This window comes from Syngnathus floridae, chromosome 10 (assembly GCF_059516105.1).
Source record: "Syngnathus floridae isolate MCC-2025c chromosome 10, RoL_Sflo_1.0, whole genome shotgun sequence".
Lineage (NCBI taxonomy): Eukaryota > Metazoa > Chordata > Actinopteri > Syngnathiformes > Syngnathidae > Syngnathus > Syngnathus floridae.
In genome coordinates, this window is record NC_142422.1 from 4,847,538 (window position 1) to 4,873,118 (window position 25,581).

At 43.7% G+C, this 25,581-nt stretch overlaps 6 protein-coding genes across 20 annotated transcripts in view; 5 read left to right on the top strand and 1 right to left on the bottom strand.

The window, feature by feature from the left end:
• Positions 1-1,559, top strand: part of kcnn4 (potassium intermediate/small conductance calcium-activated channel, subfamily N, member 4) — a 14,541-nt gene extending 12,982 nt beyond the window's left edge. Inside the window, exon 9 of the mRNA XM_088386135.1 lies at positions 289-1,559. Coding sequence (XP_088242261.1) covers positions 289-292 — 4 coding nt within the window. The 3' untranslated portion in view covers positions 293-1,559. The remainder of the gene's footprint in view (positions 1-288) is intronic.
• On the bottom strand, positions 667-15,473 carry LOC148392041 (uncharacterized). Of its 4 annotated transcripts, none has more exons than XM_088386117.1 (2): positions 15,399-15,473; positions 667-4,129 (listed from the first exon to the last, which is right to left on the bottom strand). In XM_088386117.1, exon 2 carries the CDS (start codon positions 4,006-4,008, stop codon positions 1,597-1,599), a length of 2,412 nt encoding a protein of 803 aa, XP_088242243.1. In that variant the 5' UTR covers positions 4,009-4,129; positions 15,399-15,473; the 3' UTR covers positions 667-1,596. The 4 variants fall into 4 exon arrangements, with proteins under 4 accessions (XP_088242243.1, XP_088242242.1, XP_088242244.1 ...); XM_088386116.1 differs by lacking the exon at positions 15,399-15,473 and adding an exon at positions 4,562-4,792; XM_088386118.1 differs by lacking the exon at positions 15,399-15,473 and adding an exon at positions 4,382-4,500.
• smg9 (SMG9 nonsense mediated mRNA decay factor) lies at positions 4,861-8,873 on the top strand. The gene is made up of 13 exons (XM_088386138.1): positions 4,861-5,355; positions 5,436-5,510; positions 5,684-5,915; positions 5,995-6,092; positions 6,172-6,284; positions 6,688-6,799; positions 6,869-6,964; positions 7,054-7,139; positions 7,545-7,651; positions 7,730-7,837; positions 7,942-8,067; positions 8,136-8,283; positions 8,408-8,873. The coding sequence occupies exons 1-13, from the start codon at positions 5,209-5,211 to the stop codon at positions 8,484-8,486; spliced, it is 1,527 nt and encodes a 508-aa protein (XP_088242264.1). The 5' UTR covers positions 4,861-5,208; the 3' UTR covers positions 8,487-8,873.
• On the top strand, positions 9,018-10,549 carry LOC148392043 (urokinase plasminogen activator surface receptor-like). The gene is made up of 5 exons (XM_088386142.1): positions 9,018-9,416; positions 9,506-9,625; positions 9,801-9,947; positions 10,030-10,140; positions 10,205-10,549. The coding sequence occupies exons 1-5, from the start codon at positions 9,374-9,376 to the stop codon at positions 10,402-10,404; spliced, it is 621 nt and encodes a 206-aa protein (XP_088242268.1). The 5' UTR covers positions 9,018-9,373; the 3' UTR covers positions 10,405-10,549.
• Positions 10,694-17,941, top strand: LOC148392044 (sialic acid-binding Ig-like lectin 14). Of its 7 annotated transcripts, none has more exons than XR_015860664.1 (10): positions 11,735-12,643; positions 12,755-13,117; positions 13,518-13,805; positions 14,365-14,616; positions 15,917-16,177; positions 16,263-16,353; positions 16,750-16,839; positions 16,936-17,005; positions 17,075-17,468; positions 17,702-17,941. XR_015860664.1 is itself a non-coding variant. In XM_088386130.1 (10 exons), exons 1-9 carry the CDS (start codon positions 12,520-12,522, stop codon positions 17,117-17,119), a joined length of 1,584 nt encoding a protein of 527 aa, XP_088242256.1. In that variant the 5' UTR covers positions 11,735-12,519; the 3' UTR covers positions 17,120-17,132; positions 17,310-17,941. The 7 variants fall into 7 exon arrangements, 6 of the variants coding, with proteins under 6 accessions (XP_088242259.1, XP_088242257.1, XP_088242253.1 ...); XM_088386130.1 differs by having other exon boundaries at positions 17,075-17,132; positions 17,310-17,941; XM_088386133.1 differs by lacking the exons at positions 11,735-12,643; positions 17,075-17,468; positions 17,702-17,941 and adding exons at positions 10,694-11,370; positions 11,604-11,692 and having other exon boundaries at positions 16,936-17,056.
• Positions 17,264-25,581, top strand: part of LOC148392045 (myelin-associated glycoprotein-like) — a 9,364-nt gene continuing 1,046 nt past the window's right edge. For 2 of the 6 annotated variants that reach the window (XM_088386120.1, XM_088386121.1), the window contains exons 1-5: positions 17,264-17,468; positions 22,230-22,592; positions 22,993-23,280; positions 23,843-24,094; positions 25,266-25,526. In XM_088386120.1, the coding sequence (XP_088242246.1) occupies positions 17,264-17,468; positions 22,230-22,592; positions 22,993-23,280; positions 23,843-24,094; positions 25,266-25,526 (1,369 nt within the window). Of the gene's footprint in view, positions 17,469-17,655; positions 17,791-21,231; positions 21,330-22,021; positions 22,159-22,229; positions 22,593-22,992; positions 23,281-23,842; positions 24,095-25,265; positions 25,527-25,581 lie in introns of those variants that run through there. The other 4 variants (XM_088386125.1, XM_088386122.1, XM_088386126.1 and 1 more) reach the window with 4 other exon arrangements.

A 25,581-nucleotide genomic window follows, 5' to 3' on the forward strand; every position in this document is an offset into this window, starting at 1 on the left:
AGGAAGACACAAATGAAGACTTTCACAACTATGGAGTCACTCACTTTTGTCATTTTTCGATAAAGAAATGTTACGTTGTTGTTGACGCGTCATTTATGTTCCGATAGCTGTAGCTTAAAAGTGTTAGCATTAAGCTAATGGAAGGCATATTTGTATGGATTTTTTTATAGACACTTTTCTCTTTGTTCTGTTTGACGGTAAACTTCAACTGGGTTTGGCATTGAACAGTTTTATGCCTCTATTTAGGAAATTTGTGTGTCATGATGTGACCAGATGTTTCCTTTCCAGGTGACACGACCACCGCCCACATTTTAGAAACGAACTTTTTGTCCGACGATGCCGACAAGAGGAAGAAATGATCATCTCCACCTGTGCAGAGCTACTTCTACATGCTTCAACCGTTTTGGAGGAGCGGCGCAAGCACCTCAGAGGTCATCTTCAGGCCCAGTTTTGGGCATTCTTCACCAATCATGACTACGGAAGAACTCATTGAGAGCTTTCCAATCTACACTGTCAAGCTTCTAGACTTGCTCTGTATTATTATTAGAATACACCATTATTTAAAGGCTTTTTTTTTTATTGGACTCATCCGTGCCTTATTTATTTTAAACTAATTGGTGTTCGTCTTCACTTTTACGAAAGCTTTGCAGAAGTCAAAATGAAGTGTTGCATTCAAAGACAAGTTTATTTTAAATTGTTTAACATCTTAGCATGTTCATCTCAAATGTAAGACGGTCATGACGGGATGAAGCTCTAGTTTGTGTGGGGAATTGACAACGGGGTACAAAATGTACGAAGAGCTCCCTCTAGCGGACATTGAGTAGGTTGATTACAGCAGTGATTACGTCGTCATTGAGTTTATTCAAAAAACCCTAAATCATCAAAACACAGTTGAGAAATTGAACCACACAATATTTGACATACAGTGAACCCCTGAACATTGGCAATCAACATTCTCAAATTTGAAAATTTCTTTGGAATCTACCTTGCTGAGAACATTTTGGATATTTGCTATTTTTGCGCTTTAAGGGAAACTGTTTTATTATCCACATTTGAGATGTCCTGTTTTGTTGGCCGATGTTGAATGCATCTTGTGAACTGTCAAAAGTGAAAGCGTTTCTTTTTCCTCTCATCATGCAGTGACTAATGCCCAGCTTAGTTTGCCATGCCAATTTGTCCATATTAATGCTACCACGTTGTGGCATCTCTCTTCCATTATAGAAAAATAAAGAAAAATTGCAGGGGGAGGAATTAGTAGCAGACTTTCTCTATTCATGGCAAAGAAGAGTTTTTTCCCCCTGCTCTAATAACGGAGGTTCACTGTACATCTTCCATTCAAAGAATCAATCCAAAAACAAATATCTCATTGGAAGACAAGTACTTTGCAAATCTCACACAACTGGACAAAGGGAGGATAAACTGGAGACTTTTTTTTCATGTATTCCTGAAATAAGTGACATTTCTTGTACTCTGCTGTTTTTAAAATAAATTGAAATTTGCACGTCATTTTGGAATTGAAAGTTGTCATGTGCGGGATGAGCTTCATCACTAATACGTTGATAAGTGAAATAAGGTGTAAGACGTCCTGATTGTCATTTACAAATTTCTGCTTTTCACATCGTTTTTCATTTGATGCCATATATAGGCGGATGCTCTATAAAAGAAATGTCCGCAGATGCATGCAAGGGGCATATTGCACTTTGGCTGGCATTTTTTGGTTTTCCACGTATTTCCTCTCAGGTGCTCGGCTAAGAGTCTCGCTCCGGTGAATGTGTTTCCGCAGTTGACGCAGATGTAACTTTCGGCCTCGGCGTGCTGCACCCGGTGGCGCAGGAGGTGCAGCCGGTGCTTGAAGGCCCGGCCGCACTGGCACCGGTGCGAGCGGCTGCCCCGGTGGAGGTAGCGGTGGCTAACGGCAAGGTAGGGCTGCCGTAAGACGGTGCCGCACTGTCGGCAGGTGCGCTGCGCTCTTGTGTTTGTTCGCTTTGTCAAGACCTGCCTTTGATTCTTCAACAAGGCCACGATGGTGGGGAGTGGAGCTGAGCATGCTAAGTCAGGGCGCTTTGTCCCCAACTCCTCCGAATAACAATACGTATGGTCCAAAAGGGGATGTTCATTCAAGACCTGCTCAGTCTTGATGACAGGCTTGGGCGTAATCTCTGCGGCCACATTAGCCAAAAACCCATCGTCCCGCTCAGTCTTGGGCGTAATCTCTGCGGCCACGTTAGCCAAAAACCCATCGTCCTGCTCAGTCTCGATGACAGTCTTGGGCGTAATCTCTGCGGCCACATTAGCCAAAAACCCATCGTCCTGCTCGGTCTTGATGACAGGTTTGGGCGTAATCTCTGCGGCCACATTAGCCAAAAACCTATCGTCCTGCTCGGTCTTGATGACAGGCTTGGGTGTGGTCTCTGTGGCCACATTAGCCAAAAACCTATCGTCCTGCTCAGTCTTGGGCGTAATCTCGGCGGCCACATTAGCCAAAAACCTATCGTCCTGCTCGGTCTTGATGACAGGCTTGGGTGTGATCTCTGTGGCCACATTAGCCAAAAACCTATCGTCCTGCTCAGTCTTGGGCGTAATCTCGGCGGCCACATTAGCCAAAAACCTATCGTCCTGCTCGGTCTTGATGACAGGCTTGGGCGTGATCTCTGCAGCCACATTAGCCAAATAACCATCGTCCTGCTCAGTCTTGGACGTAATCTTTGCAGCCGCATTAGCCAAAAACCCATCGTCCTGCTCGGTCTTGATGACAGGCTTGGGCGTAATCTTTGCGGCCGCATTAGCCGAAAACCAATCGTCCTGCTCGGTCTTGATGACAGGCTTGGGCGTAATCTTTGCGTCCGCATTAGCCGAAAACCAATCGTCCTGCTCGGTCTTGATGACAGGCTTGGGAGTAATATTTATGGCCGCGTTAGCCGACAACCCATCGTCCTGCTCGGTCTTGATGAACGGATTGGGCGTAATCATTGCGGCCGCATTAACCGACAACCCATCGTCCTGCTCGGTCTTGATGAACGGATTGGGCGTAATCTTTGCGGCCGCATTAACCGAGAACTCATTGTCCTGCTCGGTCTTGATGACAGACTTGGGAATTAACTTTGCGGCCACATTAGCCGGCAATTTATTGTGAGTCAAGCCCGACGGTTTGTTGATGATGCACAACTTAGTGCTGACCACTGACGTGTGAACTCGGGTGACGTGGGCCAAAAAGAACTTTTCATTGAGAAAAAACGACTTGCATATGGTGCACGTTTTGGGCATTGAGTCGGGGCAGAAGGAAACCACCCTCAGACGGGCTTTGTTGGAAGGCTGGTGCTGATGCTGCGAGACCCACTTATTGAACACCTGACCGCAAACTTCACAGGAGTATAAGACGATGCGGTGCTCCTTGAGAGCCTCCTGACTGGGAAAGAAAGTCATGCAACAAGAGCACTGAAATAATCTCCCCGGGTAGCCAGTGCAGTAACGCAGATGTAGCTTGATGGAACTGAAGGGGCCTCGGCCACAGTCTTTGCAGATGGCGTTCGTGTTAGCAGGGAGGGTAAGGTTGCCACGACTGGCAAGATGTGCAAAATTAGCGGGATTCATCGTGCTTGAGTTTGATTCCTCATCTGATTCTGTGTCACTGAGATCAACTTGAGCCGCTTTGGCGTCAAACTCACTATCTTCATCAGAAGAACCGTTCGTTGACTCATCCGTGCTCACGTCATCAGAGTCAAGCGGTCTTCTCAGTTCATAGTCCACGCTGTTTCCAGATGTCCCCGGGCTCGGGCTCAAGCGCAGCTCCACGTCCGACGCGAGGTCACTACTTCCGTCCGCTGAGCTCAAGCAGTGCTCCTCATGCTTGTTAAGCTCCCACACATTACTAAAAGACTGAGAGCAATTCCAGCACACCGTCGGACTGTCTACATTGTCCAAGTGTGAAGAAAGCGCCGACATGCGTTGGAAGGTGGTGTTGCAGATGTGGCAAGTGGGTATGATGTTGTGGCTGGTGTGGTGGGACATCAATTTTGTGGGAACATTTACCGCATTTCACTTGTCACTGACCAGACTGCCATTGCGCTTGTTCGACCTCATCACTTTTATCGCTGCTCAGGTCTTCAGACGAAAGCAACCCAGGGATAATCTGAAAGCAGAGCATTGCATTAAACGTTTTTCACCGGTCATGGAAGAGACTATGTGTGGGAATTAATTAAAGAAAGAAAAGTAAAGCGGTTATGGCTCGTTTGATAACGAAAAGCACATCTCTTTGCCAGTAAATAGACGAAGCCAAGCACAATTGCCTTGGTATTCTTACAAAGAAACGACAATCATATGATTAAAGGTGACATTCTAATTTGTAAGATGGTCGTTATAAACAAATGATATATAACCGTACCGCAGACATGGTTCGAATGATTCCATAACGATTGTAAATAACTGAACTCACAGCTAGCTAAATAACCTGTACGGTCTGGGAATATATGTAGGATTGTAGCCGAGACGAGCAATTGCCAAATGTTCGTGCTTCTATAACGCTAACATATATAACAATATAAAAGAAAGACAAAATCCTTACGTCAATTTATTTGAAGACAGCGATAAACGAATGATGAGAAACTTCAAAGCGGAAGAATAACGCGGTCTATTTCCGTTCCCAGAATGCACCGTGTTGGTACAATATCAGAAATCAACGAAGCTTTTAAAGCGTGTATAATTAAGCAAAACGAATTAAACGATTAAAAAATTAAGGAGGATATATATAATGTGTCGTTTAATTCAAACACTGCCGTTAAATTGTTAATTTGTGTCGGAACTATCGATGTTCTAATATGTTTCTTAACGTCAACATTTATTAGACACATGTGCGTTTGATGTGTCAAACTAGAGCGTACCAAGCGGGCGGAGATGCTTTGTGAAAGATAATCGGGGACACTTTCGTTCCCAACGGTTAACATTGGTTTAATCTCAAACTCACCAATAGCACGTTAGCGTAGTTTGTGTTTATTGACTGGCGCGTATTTTTTTGTTTTACAGAATATCTCCCCATCAACTTCAATGTATTAGGAGCAACGATTTTTTAATATTGTGATCGCATTTTAGGCAAGCAGAATGTCATGATCTCTCTTCCAGGCTAAATCATGTGGCGCTAGCTAGCCCTGTGGAAAACCCTAACCCTAACAACTGTCAATGTTATAAGTGATTACCAATAAGTGTGTGGCAAACATGTCAGAATCGGGCCACAGTCAACCTGGTATGTATGGACCAGGACGTCGGAGAAGACGACGTCGTGGTGATCGGGACATTGGACCGGCATGTCAGAACCTATCCGGTCCCAGTCGGGATCGCGATTACCAACCACGAGAACGAAGGGTAACGCTTAACAGTAACGTAGATTATTCTGGGTTTCACCTTCACTGCTGTAACATGTGATTGTCTTTTTGTTTTTCCAGGACGGAAGTGAGGAACCCCCAGCTCCTCTAATTCAGAAGACCCCCATCATTCTAGCGAAGCCCCCTGGGGAGAGGGTATTCTAGTTATTCCTAAATGAACCTCTTTATCACAAATACATTACTCTATAGTATCAGTGATGCCCTGATTGTAAAATAACCAAATGAAAGACAACAAGTACTGCAGTAATTTATCCTTATGCAAAATTTACAAGTCCAAAATCCAACATGGTCTTTGTGTATTGCTGTAGGCCAAGCCATTACAAAATACGGCTGTGAGCGGAGTTCCAGTCCTTGATAAGCCAATCATGCTCATGAAGGCTCGGGATGACACAGTGAAGCCGCCAACTCCTCCAGAAGCAACAACCCAGCCTTCCGGTCCCGGGCCCTCGAAAGTGGAGAGGGAAGGCCAAAGACCCACCCAGCCCGTCTACCAGATTCAAAACCGAGGAATGAGTGCATCTGCAAGCAGCGCTGTGGACCGTAAGTTATCAATCAGTTCACTCTAAAAATCGCGGATAAAATTCACAAATGAATTCAACGTAAACTGATCTGATTGCAGCTTTGGTTGGCCAATCTAAACTCATCCCACCAGAGAAGATGAAGCACAGCATCAAGCTGGTGGATGAGCAGATGAACTGGTGTGACAGTGCCATGGAGGTGAAATCATCACTGCATAGACTACTTTTCTTTTCATGCCTAAGCATCAATAATTTATATGCTGCCTTTTGTTATGCAGTACCTGCGGGACCAAACTGATATGTTGGTGGTTGGAGTCATTGGCCTGCAGGGAACAGGAAAATCCACTGTCATGTCTCTGCTATCAGCCAATGCCCCCGAAGAAGACCAAAGGTAAAGAAGACCACAAAATGTATGTCATCTGTTTGGTTGATAAAAATCCTGAGTTTGCGTATTTACAGTTTATAGTAAATACATCCAGCTCTTTTTATTTCTTATTTGGACTCAGGACATTCATATAACGTTTAAAACGTCCATCTGTGCATGGGCGTGGGTTTTTCAAAATGTAAACAAAAGAACTCAGCCAGACTAGTTTCTAGTTTCCCAGGTGAGATTGGTGCCACAAGGTTTCCAATTGCCCAATTGGCACAACTGGATTAAACATTTTCTCACACTACAGCCTTCAAGTTATTTGTAGAAAGCGTATGAGAGGGGAAAAAAGGGATGTTGGCAATGTATTTTTAAGTTAAAAAAAAAAAAAAAGTATGTTTTTGAACCCAGTTGTTGCTGTGCACAGGGGTTACGTATTCCGAGCCCAAACTCAAGAGATGAAGGAGCGAGGTGGAAACCAGAGCACAGGAATTGACTTCTTCATCACCCAGGAGAGGATCATCTTCTTGGACACTCAGGTGGGAATCAAAGTCATAAACTTTGGACTGTGACAAGTTCCATTTTTCTCTTTTGTTTTGTTCCTTCAGCCAGTTCTCAGCCCCGCTATTCTGGACCACCTCATCAACAACGATCGCAAGTTGCCCCCGGAATACAATCTGCCTTACACATATGTGGAGATGCAGGTTAGAGATCAGCTAGTATTAAAAATATAATCCGTACCTGAAGACAATGAGGCAATTCTGAATTAACATGACAACTTCCTCTGTTACAGTCTCTTCAGATTGCCTCCTTCCTGTTTACAGTGTGCCATGTGGTCATTGTGGTTCAGGACTGGTTCACCGACTTAAACCTCTACAGGTGGGTACTTGTTTATCCGATACCGCTCTGTGTGTAAAAAAAAAAAAAAAATTACGTGCATAGTGACACAAGAAGACATCCAAACCTCCTGCCTGGAATGTTGGGCATTTCTTCTTGTCCTTTGACAGGATATTTGTCTTCTGCTCCTTTCATAAGCTCAGTTATGTTGTTCTCGCAGTTGGTCTAAAGGAAGACGCGAGGACAATTCCGGGCTTGTTGAGAACTTAGTGTACAACATCAGATGTGTCTTATTATTTACTTTCTTGGCTATGCAATTACCCACTAAGGTTTCCCATGATGGGGAATTATTTTGAGTATTTTAGAAGATTCCATCTGCAATTTCATGCAGATTTTCCACCACTATTAAAAATCAAAATCTATAAGTGGTCGTTTTTGGGCTTTCAGGTTTCTCCAAACGGCCGAAATGTTGAAACCTTCCATGCCATCTGCAAACCATGACAGCACGGGCTCGTCCGGCGGTGAGGACGGCGCAGAGTACTATCCGCATATAGGTGGGACTTGTTAACTTACTCGTCCAGCTACCTTTTCAAAATAGTTTTGATTCAAAAATCTCCCCATCCCGCTTCTAGTGTTCCTCCAGAACAAGAGCAGGCGTGAGGACTTCTGTCCGAGAAATCTGAAGGACATGCATATGGTGGTGGACAAATTAATGGCCCATTCTCACCTCAAATACAAAGGTATGTTCTTCGTCTCTTTTCATATTACAGTGTTTTGTCAACATGAAGCAAAAGAGCAAAATATATACCAGAATTACTGCAAATCTCATGTAATGTTTTTTAAGGTTCACTGTCCATGCTGGACTGCAATATTTTCCCTGGCCTGGGTCCGAACTATATGACGCCCGAAGTCAACATGTTCCTCCTGCCCATGCAGGACATGGACGGCGAGGATAATCTCACAAAAGCAGGTGAGGCAAAAATGAAAGCGGCTCAGCTCAGCTTTCATGTCTTTAACTCTCGATTGTGTTTTGTTTAGGGTCCACTCTGTCGTATCCCCTCTTCTCCTTGCTCCCGGGTTACAAGGGACACCCTTCCTTCTCCACCATGATCTCCAAACTGCGCAGCCAAATACTCGCCATGCCCCGCTGTCAACTGTCACACACCATCCTCACTGAAAAGAACTGGTGTGTAAACAACTGCTGCACGTCTTGTAGGAAATTTGACCATTTCATAATTTAAATGACTAGACCATTTATTTTTTTATTCAGCAGAAAATGCATGTTTTTCCTTACAATCCAATTTTTACAGGTTTCACTACGCGGCTCGAATCTGGGATGGTGTCAAAAAATCCTCCGCCCTCTCCGAATACAGCCGCTTGCTGGGCTAGAATCACCGTAATGCTTTTCTAGAAGGCCCCAGCTCCATGGCTTGGAAAAGTTTGCAGAGGGGAAAAAAAAAAGAATGGGTTGCCTCAGGCTAAGGAGGACATCACCTGGGAACGTGAACCGTTTGGAACGCCCTGTAAGATTACCTGGCCTGTATCTTCTTTCTCTGGGAAATGAAGTGCAGCGTAGCGGTGGGAGTTACGCCCCGCACCACATGGGTGGGAAAGAAAAGCAGGACGGACATGTCTACGCATGATGAAACGTCCGTTATTGAACCCTGTGACGGCACTTTAGTGGTTGAACAGCCAAAGCTTTTCTCATAATATAAAAAAAAAGTCTTTCATTCATGTAATGTTGAAATAAAATTTCACTTTTGTCAATAACTACAATACTCTTCTGATTAAAATTTGAGACGCATTCTCTTCTCATTGGCATACAGGAAATGCAGAGTTTAATTTCCGTTTGTTGCGGACGAGACGTGTGAGGTTGTAGATTCAAAAGAGGAACAAGATTAAGATTTCCACTAACCACAAGGCCGGATGCTGAAATTGTAGTCTTGCTCTTTAACATCAACGTCGTTGTGACATGATAATGGCGTTAAAGAAAATGTGGCTCTAAAACGGCCTGGAACAATTTATTACTTTTGTTTTCTCTGCTTGCAATACAACCAGCTCCTAGTGGAACGAAACATCTTTAGTGATTAGATCTATTATTGTCACCCAGGTTAGTAAAAAATAAAAAGTTGCGTGACGACGCATGTGCATCAATTTTTTTTTTTACCAAAAGAAGAGGCGGAATGATGGGAGAGGTCGAAGGATAAGACACTCCTTCGAGAAGATGACTATATAAAGAAGGGAGGATCGAATGAAAAGTCACTTGCCGTCACACAATGCATCACCTGCTGCTGCTCGGGATTTTACTCCTTCCTAAAGGCAAGTTTTTGCGTTCTTCTGTGTGTTTAAGACCATCAATAATTCATTTATGACAAAAACTAAAGTCATAATATAATTTCTTTCCAAAGCCTTGACACTGAAGTGTTATCAGTGCGCTGCAGGAAGCTCACCTACTTGCATCGATGCAACAGAAGAGTGCCCTCCACTGGCGACTCATTGTAGTGCACTCAAAATAATCGTGTATGCAGGTACCGCGCATGTTATGTGTGTTATGCAGCCGGCCTAAACAGTATCAGGAGTTCTAAAATCTGAATTGAAATTTGCTATCGTGAAATTGTAATCATTTATTTCCAAATGTATATTCTCTTCATTCTGTTGTGTTTCTCTTGGCTGCATGACTTGTAAACATTTTTATTTTTGTAGGTGAGTCGGTTATTGCAGACATCAATGGGAAAAGCTGCAGCTTCGCTGATGACTGTGCACAAGCCTCGGTCAATTTTGGTTTAACCAGGACTGTTCTCAACAACCAGTGTTGCACTACCGACCTGTGTAACAGCCCCCCTGCACCGGGTAACACATTTGCTATTGCTTTTTTGACTTGGTGCCAGGATTCTTGGATTGAAGTTACGCCACAGATGATTTTCTCTTCCAGACTACAGCAAGAGCAGACCCAATGGTAGAAAATGCTTCACTTGCAGTGGCCTACAGTGCAATGGCACTCTGGAATGTCAAGGCAATGAGTCCCACTGCATCTCAACGATAGGTAACGATCCTACATAACTCCCCAAAATATGACTCCTTGATGCCCACAAGACTTTGTTTCTCAGTGGACTTGAAGGGCCAGAAAACAACCATGAAGGGCTGCGCCTCCAAGCAAATGTGCACCAGTACGGAACAACTGCAAGATTTCATTGGGACTCAAATCAGCTGCTGTGAGGGCGACTACTGTAATAACAACAGCAACAAACCAAGAGCTGGATTCCTGATTTTGGTAGCGCCAATGCTGTCTTTGATTACATGGCTTTAAATTGTTGGCAATCTTTTTACAACTCAGCCATTCTTAATGTAGAGCAACAATTATTTTTTCAATCATTGTACTTCCTGTTAGCAATATGAGAGTCACAAAAAATCTATTAATAATGAGCTTGGGGAAATTGTTTCCCATTGTGTAATACATGGCATCAATGGCATTTCAATGTGGAATTTGCGCCCCCTTGTGGACTCAAATAAGAAAGCCCTTTTTACATTTCAGCTTCATTAAAAAAATAAAAAAATGTATACCCTATCCTAGGAACATTTTAGTGGCCTCAACATGACATTAGGGGACCTGATGCATCATATACGAGGAAATCTTAAACAATTTTAACACTTTTAAAATAACTCAACAGTCCTTTCCATGAATAAACCTGCCAAACCACACATATGCAGAGATACACTGAAATTGACGAATCACTTTGTGGCTGAACTGCAAATGACCCACCTTGCCTAAGAGCAAGTTTTTACATACAAAGCAAAACTGACATTTCCTCTTTAAAAGTGATTGTGTGTTCCTGTTGGAGTGACTGATTGATTGTGTTAGGGATTAAAATTGACTATGCAGAGTCATCAATCAAGCAGTGATCAACCTGTATTGTTCCTGCCATGATAAATCCTAGCCACCCTCGATCTATTAATAGCAGACTTTAAAATGGGAAGGGAAGCAACTTCACGTTCAGCGTCGGAACGTCAAGACGAAGGACCTCATCTGGTAATCCGACTCGGTTTAACATGCAGCTGTCGAATGTGCTGATGATTGTCCTAATAGGTGTTAGTTTAATCTTTTTTTTTTTTTAAGCTACCACCTTTCCTATGATGGGTAACCTGGCATCCTACAGCTTCATCACCCCAAATCCAAGGAGATTATCTTGGGGACGGCCCAAAGAGGACACAGTCAAGCTGGAGGATTTCTTGACCAAGTGTGAAGAAGATCTCTGGAGCGTCAAACGAAAGCAAAGTCGCTCCGTGAACAAACTCCATTTGACTGAGAGTGTTCATTACGTCCACCTAACTCTGCAGGAGCAAGACGTTGGTCATCCAAATGGGACCGGAATGCTGAACCCTGCTTTTGTTGGAGATCCGTGATTTGCTCCAATCCACAAGACCACCGATGAGTTTTGCCAGGAAATGAGGCCTAAAAAGATTGTTGTTGTTGTTGTTTGACCTTATTGTTATGAGTTTTTGCTGCAGCACTTGCTTTGAAGCAGAAAGGCCTTCCCGTTTGTTTGTTCATCGTGTGAGAAGAGGAAATCCTGTCATGATCACACCTCTGACTTCCGGTACTGCTTGTTGAGGATTCATTTTATTTTAAAATATATTCTGGTAACTATAATGTTTCTATTGTTTTGCCTTTGGCTGTTGTTGGTTTTTTTTTCTGTAATTTTCATGCATTGGGCTGCACATTTATAATACTATATAACTTTGAAAATACTAATGTTTTATTATTTATATATGATGCAAATTCAGAATGAATGAATGAATTTTAATCTTCACACTTGTTTTGTTCATTATTGTCGGCAGGATAAAAAGACAAAATCAAATTTTGTAGCAAGGCGCCTATAGGGGAAAAAAATACACCAATGGATAATTTTGTCTTCAATTAATTTTTGGGGGGTTTGTGAGAGGAAGCAGGTGAACCGGGGCAAATATCCACACAAGAAGAGAGCATGGAGTAATCCCCCTTGTGAAAATACTGAAACGAAAGAAGCTTAACTAAGAATGATGGTGGTTTCATGAAATGATTAATATTTTCCACAAAGCAAGAATGAAAATACAAATAGGGAAGTCAAGGCAGAAAAAATAGAAATGTTCCATTTGCACAGGTGGAAACGATACTGGCGGAGTTTACTCAAGTATTTAAAAAAGAATAATACTTATTTTTTTTTAATTTGTGGAGGTAATCACAATGAATAAAACAGAAGTGATGACAATGAGGTGTATCTTACTTTAAGTTAGTTATAAACCAAGAACAATTTGGAGGATTTTGGCTACTATCATTAACCTATGACTTTTTCTTTTTAATTAAATGACAAAACAACAAGTTGAGTAAAACGAAAGGGAAAACTGCAGCATAGTGTGTTTTTTTTTTTCTTTTGCATGTGGTTGGATGTGTTGCTGGCATAATATAGTCATCCTGTCACACTGGGGGAGGTTGTACTTGTTGTGCCACTGCCTCAAAACATCTGAGAATTTTTTTGCTTGTCACATTGCAAGAGGACACAATGAACACTGTAAATACTTTTCTATTATTTCTCTTCTTTTTCTCTCAAGGTATGGCTTCGACTCTTGATTTCAATATTTGCCCTTGATAGAGAGGATTTACATGTTACATTCTGTTGCAGTCATATGTGTTAAGGCATCATCCTGGACCATTGAGATGCCATCTTCAGTGAAAGGACTTCTTGGATCTTGTGTGGTGATTCCCTGCTCATTTGACTATCCCAATCCACACAAGGCCATTGATGAGTTTACTGGGCTTTGGTTCGATCCAGGAAATGACCTCATCTATCACCCCGAGGAGTCAAAGATAAAGAACCTGTATCAAGGTCGAACCGAGTTGGTGGGAGACGTCAGACAGAAGAACTGTTCGCTGAAGATCGACCCGCTTCAAGAAAGCGACAAAGGGCCTTTTCATTTCAGGATTGAAATGAAAGACATTGATAATTTCTCTTACCAACACAAGACTGCCTCCATACAAATGATACGTAAGTTATTTGAAGTGGAACTGAGTGTAAGATTGAAATTATGAGCAATACTGCAAATACATTGACAGTTCTTGTTACCATTTAGCTTTTTTAGTGATAGCCTACAATTTGGAATCCATGTGTCATTTGGTTTTCCCAAAACAAAACAGAAATAATAGAATAAAAAATAATAAAAAAATTAAATTCATAATAATAATAATAAATATTTATTGTTCCCCAAAAAAATGAGAAATGCTTTTCCATTTTTGAGTTAGTTGAAAAACAGATAATGGACAATTTGAATTTCTATTTCAACTTAGGCATGAGTATATTAAAAAAAAATACTGTACCACTGGCACATTGTATGCTGTCATTTAATAACAACTGATTATAACAACAAAACATTTTTCTGTATTCACAGATACACCAAGTCCTGTCGAATTAAATGTGACGGAAGACAAGACTCACCGATACGTGATTGCTTCCTGTTCTGTCACTCACTCATGCCCCCCCTCTCCTCCTATCATCCTCTGGAGTCACTTGGGACGTCAACTTTATCAGACACGACCCTTGAAGAACGGCCAATGGGAAGCTATGTCCACGCTGACCTTAAATCTTACCGATGTTAATAAGAACACACATTTGCAGTGCCGTGTCACGTTCCGGGGAGGGCAACAACTGGAGGCATCCAGAATCATAGATGTGAAATGTAAGTAGATGTTGCTAGTAGATTAAAAAGTGAGTACTGACTGTAACGTAACCTGTGGCGGACAGTGCATTTGGTACCCGGGTCTTCAGTGTGGACTTAATCCACCTCTTAATAGCACAACATAACACACTTATAGAAACAAATCCAATATAACAACATGCAATTCCATTCCAAAAGCCTTTAAATCAAATTTCAAAATATTCCCTTATAGACAAAGATATGGCCTTCACAAGTGCAGAAAATCAAGAACATACAGTATGTATGGTTGTATATTCAAAGACTGCACACATATGTGAAGCTCTCATGTTTTCATGAGACATTCTCAGGATATTTCATAACCTGGTAAAAAAAAAAAAGAAATGTGCCATATTGTGCATGTCCATGTTATGAGTTACTTGTAATTCCCAACTATAAGTGTGAATGGTTGTATCCTGCCATTTTCACGCAACCAGTCTGCAATTAGGTGAGTTTTTCCATAAACGCCACAAAAAAAGCACTGGAGTCATAAACACTTGACTCTATTTCCTTAATTTCACTGCCAGTGTGTGTTCCTCTCCAGACGCCCCTGTGAATGTAGACGTCTACTACTCTGCAAATATAAAGGAGGGTGAGGCAGCACGTTTTGAGTGCAACTGTGATGCCAACCCTCCCGCCAGCAGCTACGAGTGGCATAGCCAAGATGGTGTCGAGCTGCACAAGGGCAAAGTCTTCATCCTAGCAAATATCTCCAGACATACAGGGGGCCTGTACTGCACGGCTATCAACGCCATGGGGAACGCAAAATCATCACCTGTGCAGCTTAATGTGACGTGTAAGTAAATTTTACTGACATTCAGTAAAGGTTATTACTGTATTTTCTGGACTATAAGTCGCTCCGGAGTAGAAGTTGGACCAACCATAAAATGCATGATAAAGAAGAAAAAGACGTATATAAGTCGCACCGGCGTACAAGTTAAGAGTTATTCAAATGACTATAGCATAAATAACATGCTGACAAATTTATAGAACCATCCACGTCACTTCAAATGATTGAATTTACTTCTGAACAACTCAGCTAACCCTGGAAGTACAAGACGCAGCGCTTCCTCTTCTACGTGACTCATCGTCAGTTGCAGTTTCAATTATTCCACAGGCCTAGAGCACTCTCATGCGGTTTAGTGTGAAAATAACATATGAAGTGATATATGAATGTATTAATAATTTCACATATAAGTTGCGCCTTAATATAAGTCGCACCCCCGGCCCAACTATGAAAAAAACTGAGACTTACAGTCCGTAAACTACAATGAATACAGTGTAAGTGTTTCAATATGTCGCACGCATGGTCACGAATCGCATGCGGGGTTTGTTGTCAAGATAATAAATTTACTAACACACACAGCACAACAGCGGCAGTTACGGTCAAGACCCGGCGAAACTCCCGCTCACCATCTACTACTTCCGGGTACAGAGGACCCGTTATAAACATCATACACTATTCATGTTACACACAAAATTATACATTGTACAACAATAACCGTATGTATCGTATTCTCAAACAATAATTAGCTCCGACTACCAGCAATATATCATCATTTCAACAGCGTTACTCACCTGAAACGCAGCACAACAGCAGCCGTTTCAGTCGAGAACCGGCGAAACTCCCGCTCACCGTCAACTACTTCCGGGTACAGAGGACCCCCCGTAGTTGTCCCAGGTGCCTTATTGAAATTCCCAAATACTAGCCACTGATACGATACAATACTATTTGCATACAGCGTGTTCAAAAACATATTCACAAATTAATTCAAAAAAATAATTAACATGGCGGGTGAGTATGAATGTCCATTCAAATGTTCCAGAAACCACCATGGGCCCCGCACATTTTTTTTTTTTTTTAGCACACATAAAATAACACAAATGTCATGTGAAGATTAAAATTAAAGAAAATAAAAACATGCGCAAAGAAGACTAGAAACCCTGACGGGCTTAAAAGGTGTCTCCCTCGGATTTCAAATTAAAATTAAAGAAAGTTTTTATAAAAAATATATAATCAATCAATTAGCCTACCATTTTAATTAGGCAATCAAGGTGCTAAAATATGACCCCGCCCCCTTTTGTTTTGTTCATAGATCCACCTGAGATTAAAAGCGCCTCATCCTGCTCCTTGGAGGGGGAGACGGTAAAGTGTGTGTGCATTGCAGAGTCCAGACCCCCAAGCAATGTCGAGTTCTTCCTGAATGACACAATCCTTTCAAGGCCTGACATAGACTGTCATGATTCCATTACCATCGGCACTCTGCGAGCATTTCTTCCATCTTCTGACTTGGTCTACTGCGTGGCGAAGAACACGCTGGGCAGTGCCAGCGCCGCCATCACTTTACCTGCTCAAAGTATGGAAGGTGTTTTACTTGATTGAATTTCCATTTTGGGTGACGTGAATTCTGACTTTTTCCACCCCGTTTTGTTTTAATATAGGCAAGATGCTGTATGTTTATATTATTCTTGCAGCTGGAGCTGCTGTGATGCTGGTGATTCTGATTCTCTTAGTAGTGCTGATAAAAAAATGGTAAGTAACCGCAAGACTACAGTGCAACTTTCAAAATAGCCCATTCCAAAAGTTCTGACAAAAAATTGGGATTTCAAATCATCATGCACGATATCAGCAACAATTCAATATTTTCCCATTTTTTGCATGCAATTAACCATAAGTAGTTACATTTCAGAAAATAGTCATCTTTATTGATTTCCTATTTTGACAATCATTTAAATTAAGCAGCTGACAACTATTCATTTTATTGAATATTAGGAATTAAATCTAATTTCATATCTTATCAGTGCCAAGTGGTCATCGGTGCGTCCTCTAGTGGACAAAATCAGAAAGTGCAGTTTAAAAAATAATTTTACTGGGGGGGAACCAACCTACAGTACCTTAAGTTTTCACTGAAATGTAACATTTCAACAGTTCTGCCAGCAGGGGTAGCTCAAGAGTCGCGTCTGGCTCAGAGCATCCCCGTAAACCTGGAGAGGCCCTTGAAAATGTCGTAGCAGCAAGGTTCAATTTTCATTATTCTCATTTCATTTTTTGATATTGGAAACTTTCCACCTGCAATAAAATGTATCATCTTCTGAATTCATGTCCTCCTCCAAGGAAAAACATCAAGGCTAACCAAGCTCAAGGCAGCATGTACGACGAACATATCTATGGCAACACGAGAGAGGTTTGTGAATATTTCCTGGGAATTGTTTCATTTTATGTTGTCTTTGAGTGAAACTTATTTTTCTCACAGGTCGGGTGGACTATAAACTGTGATCCAGTTTACGGCAATGCGTAAAGAGGACCTGCAGGTTCTCTATTTGTGTTGCTGTTTAAAATTTACAGTTTTATGTTTTCATAAGTGCTCACAACACAGGAAGTGAGTTGACAAACACATATTGTGCAAGACAAAGAAGATAATTCCCTGAACTGTTATGTGCTGATGTTTGTCTTAATAGGTGTTAGTTTAAGCTTTTTTTTTTTCAAAGCTACCACCTTTCCTATGATGGGTAACCTGGCATTCTACAGCTTCATCACCCCAAATCCAAGGAGATTATCTTGGGGACGGCCCAAAGAGGACACAGTCAAGCTGGAGGATTTCCTGACCAAGTGTGAAGAAGATCTCTGGAGCGTCAAACGAAAGCAAAGTCGCTCCGTGAACAAACTCCATTTGACTGAGAGTGTTCATTACGTCCACCTAACTCTGCAGGAGCAAGACGTTCGTCATCCAAATGGGAACGGAATGCTGAACCCTGCTTTTGTTGGAGATCCGTGATTTGCTAAAATCCGCAAGACCACCGATGAGTTTTGCCAGGAAATGAGGCCTAAAAAGATTGTTGTTGTTGTTGTTTGACCTTATTGTTATGAGTTTTTGCTGCAGCACTTGCTTTGAAGCAGAAAGGCCTTCCCGTTTGTTTGTTCATCGTGTGAGAAGAGGAAATCCTGTCATGATCACACCTCTGACTTCCGGTACTGCTTGTTGAGGATTCATTTTATTTTAAAATATATTCTGGTAACTATAATGTTTCTATTGTTTTGCCTTTGGCTGTTGTTGGTTTTTTTTTCTGTAATTTTCATGCATTGGGCTGCACATTTATAATACTATATAACTTTGAAAATACTAATGTTTTATTATTTATATCCATCCATCCATCCATCCATCCATCCATCCATCCATTTTCTTCCGCTTATCCGGGGTCGGGTCGCGGGGGCAGCAGCTTTAGGAGGGACTCCCAGACTTCCCTCTCCCCAGCCACTTCATCCAGCTCATCCCGGGGGATCCCAAGGCGTTCCCAGGCCAGCTGAGAGACATAGTCTTTCCAGCGTGTCCTGGGTCGTCCCCGGGGTCTCCTACCGGTGGGACATGCCCGGAACACCTCCCCAGGGAGGCGTCCAGGAGGCATCCTGATAAGATGCCCGAGCCATCTCATCTGGCTCCTCTCAACGTGGAGGAGTAGCGACTCTACTCCGAGTCTCTCCCGGATGACCGAGCTTCTCACCCTATCTCTAAGGGAGAGCCCGGACATCCTGCGGAGAAAACTCATTTCGGCCGCTTGTATCCGAGATCTCGTTCTTTCGGTCCCGACCCATAGCTCGTGACCATAGGTGAGGGTAGGAGCGTAAATCGACCGGTAAATTGAGAGCTTTGCCTTTTGGCTCAGCTCTCTCTTCACCACAACGGACCGGTACAGGGTCCGCATTACTGCCGACGCTGCACCGATCCGCCTGTCGATCTCACGCTCCATCCTCCCCTCACTCGTGAACAAGACTCCAAGATACTTGAACTCCTCCACTTGGGGCAGGATCTCATCCCCGATCCGGAGAGGGCATTCCACCCTTTTCCGATCGAGGACCATGGACTCGGATTTGGAGGTGCTGACCCTCATCCCAACCGCTTCACACTCGGCTGCGAATCGTTCCAGCGAGAGCTGGAGATCACGGCCTGAAGAAGCCAACAGCACCACGTCATCTGCAAAAAGCAGAGACGCGATGCTGAGGTCCCCAAACCGGACCCCCTCAACGCCTCGGCTGCGCCTAGAAATTCTGTCCATAAAAATTATGAACAGAATCGGTGACAAAGGGCAGCCTTGGCGGAGTCCAACCCTCACTGGGAACGAATCCGTCTTACTGCCGGAAATGCGGACCAGACTCTGGCATCGGTGGTACAGGGACCGAACCGCCCTTATCAGTTGGCTCGGCACCCCGTACTCCCGAAGCACCCTCCACAGAACCTCCCGAGGGACACGGTCGAACGCCTTCTCCAAGTCCACAAAACACATGTGGACTGGTTGGGCGAACTCCCATGCACCCTCGAGGATCCTGCCGAGGGTGTAGAGCTGGTCCACTGTTCCACGGCCAGGACGAAAGCCACACTGCTCCTCCTGAATCCGAGGTTCGACCTCCCGACGGACCCTCCTCTCCAGCACCCCTGAATAGACCTTACCAGGGAGGCTGAGGAGTGTGATTCCCCTGTAATTGGAACACACCCTCCGGTCCCCCTTCTTAAAGAGGGGAACCACCACCCCAGTCTGCCAATCCAGAGGCACTGTCCCCGATGTCCACGCAACGTTGTAGAGGCGTGTCAGCCATGACAGCCCCACAACATCCAGAGCCTTTAAGAACTCCGGGCGGATCTCATCCACCCCCGGGGCCTTGCCACCGAGGAGTTTTTTGACTACCTCAGTGACTTCGACCCCAGAGATTGGAGAATCCGCCTCAGAGTCTCCAGGCCCTGCTTCCTCAATGGAAGGCGTGTAGGTGGAATTGAGGAGGTCTTCGAAGTATTCTCCCCACCGACTCACGACGTCCCGAGTCGAGGTCAGCAGCACGCCATCCCCACTGTAAACAGTGTTGACGTTGCACTGCTTCCCCCTCCTGAGACGTCGGATGCTGGACCAGAATTTCCTCGAAGCCGTCCAAAAGTCATTCTCCATGGCCTCACCGAACTCCTCCCACGCCCGGGTTTTTGCCTCAGCAACCGCCGAAGCCGCGTTCCGCTTGGCCATCCGGTACCTGTCAGCTGCCTCCGGAGTCCCGCAGGCCAAAACGGCCCGATAGGACTCCTTCTTCAGCTTGACGGCATCCCTTACCGCCGGTGTCCACCAGCGGGTTCGGGGATTGCCGCCACGACAGGCACCAACGACCTTACGGCCACAGCTCCGGTCGGCCGCCTCAACAATGGAGGCGCGGAACATGGTCCACTCAGACTCAATGTCCCCCGCCTCCCCCGGGACGTGGGAAAAGCTCTGCCGGAGGTGGGAGTTGAAGCTCTTCCTGACAGGAGATTCTGCCAGACGTTCCCAGCAGACCCTCACAGAGCGTTTGGGTCTGCCAGGTCGGACCGGCATCTTCCCCCACCATCGGAGCCAACCCACCACCAGGTGGTGATCAGTTGACAGCTCCGCCCCTCTCTTCACCCGAGTGTCCAAAACATGCGGCCGCAAATCCGATGACACGACTACAAAGTCGATCATCGAACTGCGGCCTAGGGTGTCCTGGTGCCAAGTGCACACATGGACACCCTTATGTTTGAACATGGTGTTCATTATTGAAAATCCGTGTCGAGCACAGAAGTCCAACAATAGAACACCGCTCGGGTTCAGATCAGGGGGGCCGTTCCTCCCAATCACGCCCTTCCAGGTCTCACTGTCATTGCCCACGTGAGCATTGAAGTCACCCAGTAGAACGATGGAGTCCCCAGAAGGAGCGCTCTCCAGCACTTCTTCCAGGGACCCCAAGAAGGGTGGGTACTCTGAGCTGCTGTTTGGTGCATAGACACAAACAACAGTCAGGACCCGTCCCCCCACCCGAAGGCGGAGGGAGGCTACCCTCTCGTTCACCGGGGTGAACCCCAATGTGCAGGCGCCCAGCCGGGGGGCAATAAGTATACCCACACCTGCTCGACGCCTCTCACCGTGGGCAACTCCAGAGTGGAAGAGAGTCCAGCCCCTCTCGAGAGGGCTTGTACCGGAACCCAAACTGTGTGTGGAGGCTAGTCCGACTATATCTAGTCGGAATCTTTCTGCCTCGCACACCAGCTCGGGCTCCTTTCCAGCCAGAGAGGTGACATTCCATGTCCCAAGAGCCAGCTTCTGCAGCCGGGGATCAGACCGCCAAGGTCCCTGCCTTTGGCTGCCGCCCAGCTCACATTGCACCCGACCCCTTCGGCCCCTCCCACAGGTGGTGAGCCCATGGGAAGGGGGACCCACGTTTCCATTTCGAGCTATGCCCGGCCGGGCCCCATGGGCGAAGGCCCGGCCACCAGACGCTCGCCTTCGAGCCCCGCCTCCAGGCCTGGCTCCAGAGAGGGGCCCCGGTGACCCGCGTCCGGGCGAGGGAAAACAAAGTCCATTTATGGTTTTCATCATAAGGGGCTTGGGTGAGCCGTGCTTTGTCTGACCCCTCACCTAGGACCCGTTTGCCATGGGTGACCCTACCAGGGGCATGAAGCCCCCGACAACATGGCTCCTAGGATCATAGGGGCACGCAAACCCCTCCACCACGATAAGGTGACGACTCGCGCAAATTCAGATGAATGAATGAATTTTTATCTTCACACTTGTTTTGTTCATTATTGTCGGCAAGATAAAAAGACAAAATCAAATTTTGTAGCAAGGCGCCTATAGGGGAAAAAAATACACCAATGGATAATTTTGTCTTCAATTAATTTTTGGGGGGTTTGTGAGAGGAAGCAGGTGAACCGGGGCAAATATCCACACAAGAAGAGAGCATGGAGTAATCCCCCTTGTGAAAATACTGAAACGAAAGAAGCTTAACTAAGAATGATGGTGGTTTCATGAAATGATTAATATTTTCCACAAAGCAAGAATGAAAATACAAATAGGGAAGTCAAGGCAGAAAAAATAGAAATGTTCCATTTGCACAGGTGGAAACGATACTGGCGGAGTTTACTCAAGTATTTAAAAAAGAATAATACTTTTTTTTTTTTAATTTGTGGAGGTAATCACAATGAATAAAACTGAAGTGATGACAATGAGGTGTATCTTACTTTAAGTTAGTTATAAACCAAGAACAATTTGGAGGATTTTGGCTACTATCACTAACCTATGACTTTTTCTTTTTAATTAAATGAAAAAATAAAAAGTTGAGTAAAACGAAAGGGAAAACTGCAGCATAGTGTGTTTTTTTTCTTTTTTCTTTTGCATGTGGTTGGAGGTGTTGCTGGCATAATATAGTCATCCTGTCACACTGGGGGAGGTTGTACTTGTTGTGCCACTGCCTCAAAACATCTGAGAATTTTTTTGCTTGTCACATTGCAAGAGGACACAATGAACACTGTAAATCCTTTTCTATTATTTCTCTTCTTTTTCTCTCAAGGTATGGCTTCGACTCTTGATTTCAATATTTGCCCTTGATAGAGAGGATTTACATGTTACATTCTGTTGCAGTCATATGTGTTAAGGCATCATCCTGGACCATTGAGATGCCATCTTCAGTGAAAGGACTTCTTGGATCTTGTGTGGTGATTCCCTGCTCATTTGACTATCCCAATCCACACAAGGCCATTGATGAGTTTACTGGGCTTTGGTTCGATCCAGGAAATGACCTCATCTATCACCCCGAGGAGTCAAAGATAAAGAACCTGTATCAAGGTCGAACCGAGTTGGTGGGAGACGTCAGACAGAAGAACTGTTCGCTGAAGATCGACCCGCTTCAAGAAAGCGACAAAGGGCCTTTTCATTTCAGGATTGAAATGAAAGACATTGATAATTTCTCTTACCGAGACAAGACTGCCTCCATACAAATGATACGTAAGTTATTTGAAGTGGAACTGAGTGTAAGATTGAAATTATGAGCAATACTGCAAATACATTGACAGTTCTTGTTACCATTTAGCTTTTTTAGTGATAGCCTACAATTTGGAATCCATGTGTCATTTGGTTTTCCCAAAACAAAACAGAAATAATAGAATAAAAAATAATAAAAAAATTAAATTCATAATAATAATAATAAATATTTATTGTTCCCCAAAAAAATGAGAAATGCTTTTCCATTTTTGAGTTAGTTGAAAAACAGATAATGGACAATTTGAATTTCTATTTCAACTTAGGCATGAGTATATTAAAAAAAAATACTGTACCACTGGCACATTCTATGCTGTCATTTAATAACAACTGATTATAACAACAAAACATTTTTCTGTATTCACAGATACACCAAGTCCTGTCGAATTAAATGTGACGGAAGACAAGACTCACCGATACGTGATTGCTTCCTGTTCTGTCACTCACTCATGCCCCCCCTCTCCTCCTATCATCCGCTGGAGTCACTTGGGACGTCAACTTTATCAGACACGACCCTTGAAGAATGGCCAATGGGAAGCTATGTCCACGCTGACCTTAAATCTTGCCGATGTTAATAAGAACACACATTTGCAGTGCCGTGTCACGTTCCGGGGAGGGCAACAACTGGAGGCATCCAGAATCATAGATGTGAAATGTAAGTAGATGTTGCTAGTAGATTAAAAAGTGAGTACTGACTGTAACGTAACCTGTGGCGGACAGTGCATTTGGTACCCGGGTCTTCAGTGTGGACTTAATCCACCTCTTAATAGCACAACATAACACACTTATAGAAACAAATCCAATAAAACAACATGCAATTCCATTCCAAAAGCCTTTAAATCAAATTTCAAAATATTCCCTTATAGACAAAGATATGGCCTTCACAAGTGCAGAAAATCAAGAACATACAGTATGTATGGTTGTATATTCAAAGACTGCACACATATGTGAAGCTCTCATGTTTTCATGAGACATTCTCAGGATATTTCATAACCTGGTAAAAAAAAAAAAAAAGAAATGTGCCATATTGTGCATGTCCATGTTATGAGTTACTTGTAATTCCCAACTATAAGTGTGAATGGTTGTATCCTGCCATTTTCACGCAACCAGTCTGCAATTAGGTGAGTTTTTCCATAAATGCCACAAAAAAAGCACTGGAGTCATAAACACTTTACTCTATTTCCTTAATTTCACTGCCAGTGTGTGTTCCTCTCCAGACGCCCCTGTGAATGTAGACGTCTACTACTCTGCAAATATAAAGGAGGGTGAGGCAGCACGTTTTGAGTGCAACTGTGATGCCAACCCTCCCGCCAGCAGCTACGAGTGGCATAGCCAAGATGGTGTCGAGCTGCACAAGGGCAAAGTCTTCATCCTAGCAAATATCTCCAGACACACAGGGGGCCTGTACTGCACGGCTATCAACGCCATGGGGAACGCAAAATCATCACCTGTGCAGCTTAATGTGACGTGTAAGTAAATTTTACTGACATTCAGTAAAGGTTATTACTGTATTTTCTGGACGATAAGTCGCTCCGGAGTAGACGTTGTACCAACCATAAAATGCATGATAAAGAAGAAAAAGACGTATATAAGTCGCACCGGCGTACAAGTTAAGAGTTATTCAAATGACTATAGCATAAATAACATGCTGACAAATTTATAGAACCATCCACGTCACTTCAAATGATTGAATTTACTTCTGAACAACTCGGCTAACCCTGGAAGTACAAGACGCAGCGCTTCCTCTTCTACGTGACTCATCGTCAGTTGCAGTTTCAATTATTCCACAGGCCTAGTCCGTAAACTACAATGAATACAATGTAAGTGTTTCAATATGTCGCACGAATGGTCACGAATCACTCCACGCATGCGGGGTTTGTTGTCAAGATAATAAATTTACTAAAACTACAACAGCGGCAGTTACGGTCAAGACCCGGCGAAACTCCCGCTCACCATCTACTACTTCCGGGTACAGAGGACCCGTTATAAACATCATACACTATCCATGTTACACACAAAATTATACATTGTACAACAATAACCGTATGTATCATATTCTCAAACAATAATTAGCTCCGACTACCAGCAGTATATCATCATTTCAACAGCGTTACTCACCTGAAACGCAGCACAACAGCAGCCGTTTCAGTCGAGAACCGGCGAAACTCCCGCTCACCGTCAACTACTTCCGGGTACAGAGGACCCCCCCGTAGTTGTCCCAGGTGCCTTATTGAAATTCCCAAATACTAGCCACTGATACGATACAATACTATTTGCATATAACGTGTTCAAAAACATATTCACAAATTAATTCAAAAAAATAATTAACATGGCGGGTGAGTATGAATGTCCATTCAAATGTTCCAGAAATCACCATGGACCCCGCACATTTTTTTTTAAATTGATTTAGCACACATAAAATAACACAAATGTCATATGAAGAAAAAATGTAAAGAAAATAAAAACATGCGCAAGTAAGACTAGAAACCCTGACGGGCTTATAAGGTGTCTCCCTCAGATTTCAAGTTAAAATTAAAGAACGTTTTTATAAAAATATATAATCTATCAATTAGCCTACCATTTTAAGTAGGCAATCAAGGTGCTAAAATATGACCCCGCCCCCTTTTGTTTTGTTCATAGATCCACCTGAGATTAAAAGCGTCTCATCCTGCTCCTTGGAGGGGGAGATGGTAAAGTGTGTGTGCATTGCAGAGTCCAGACCCCCAAGCAATGTCGAGTTCTTCCTGAATGACACAATCCTTTCAAGGCCTGACATAGACTGGCATGATTCCATTACCAACGGCACTCTGCGAGCATTTCTTCCATCTTCTGACTTGGTCTACTGCGTGGCGAAGAACACGCTGGGCAGTGCCAGCGCCGCCATCACTTTACCTGCTCAAAGTATGGAAGGTGTTTTACTTGATTGAATTTCCATTTTGGATGACGTGAATTGTGA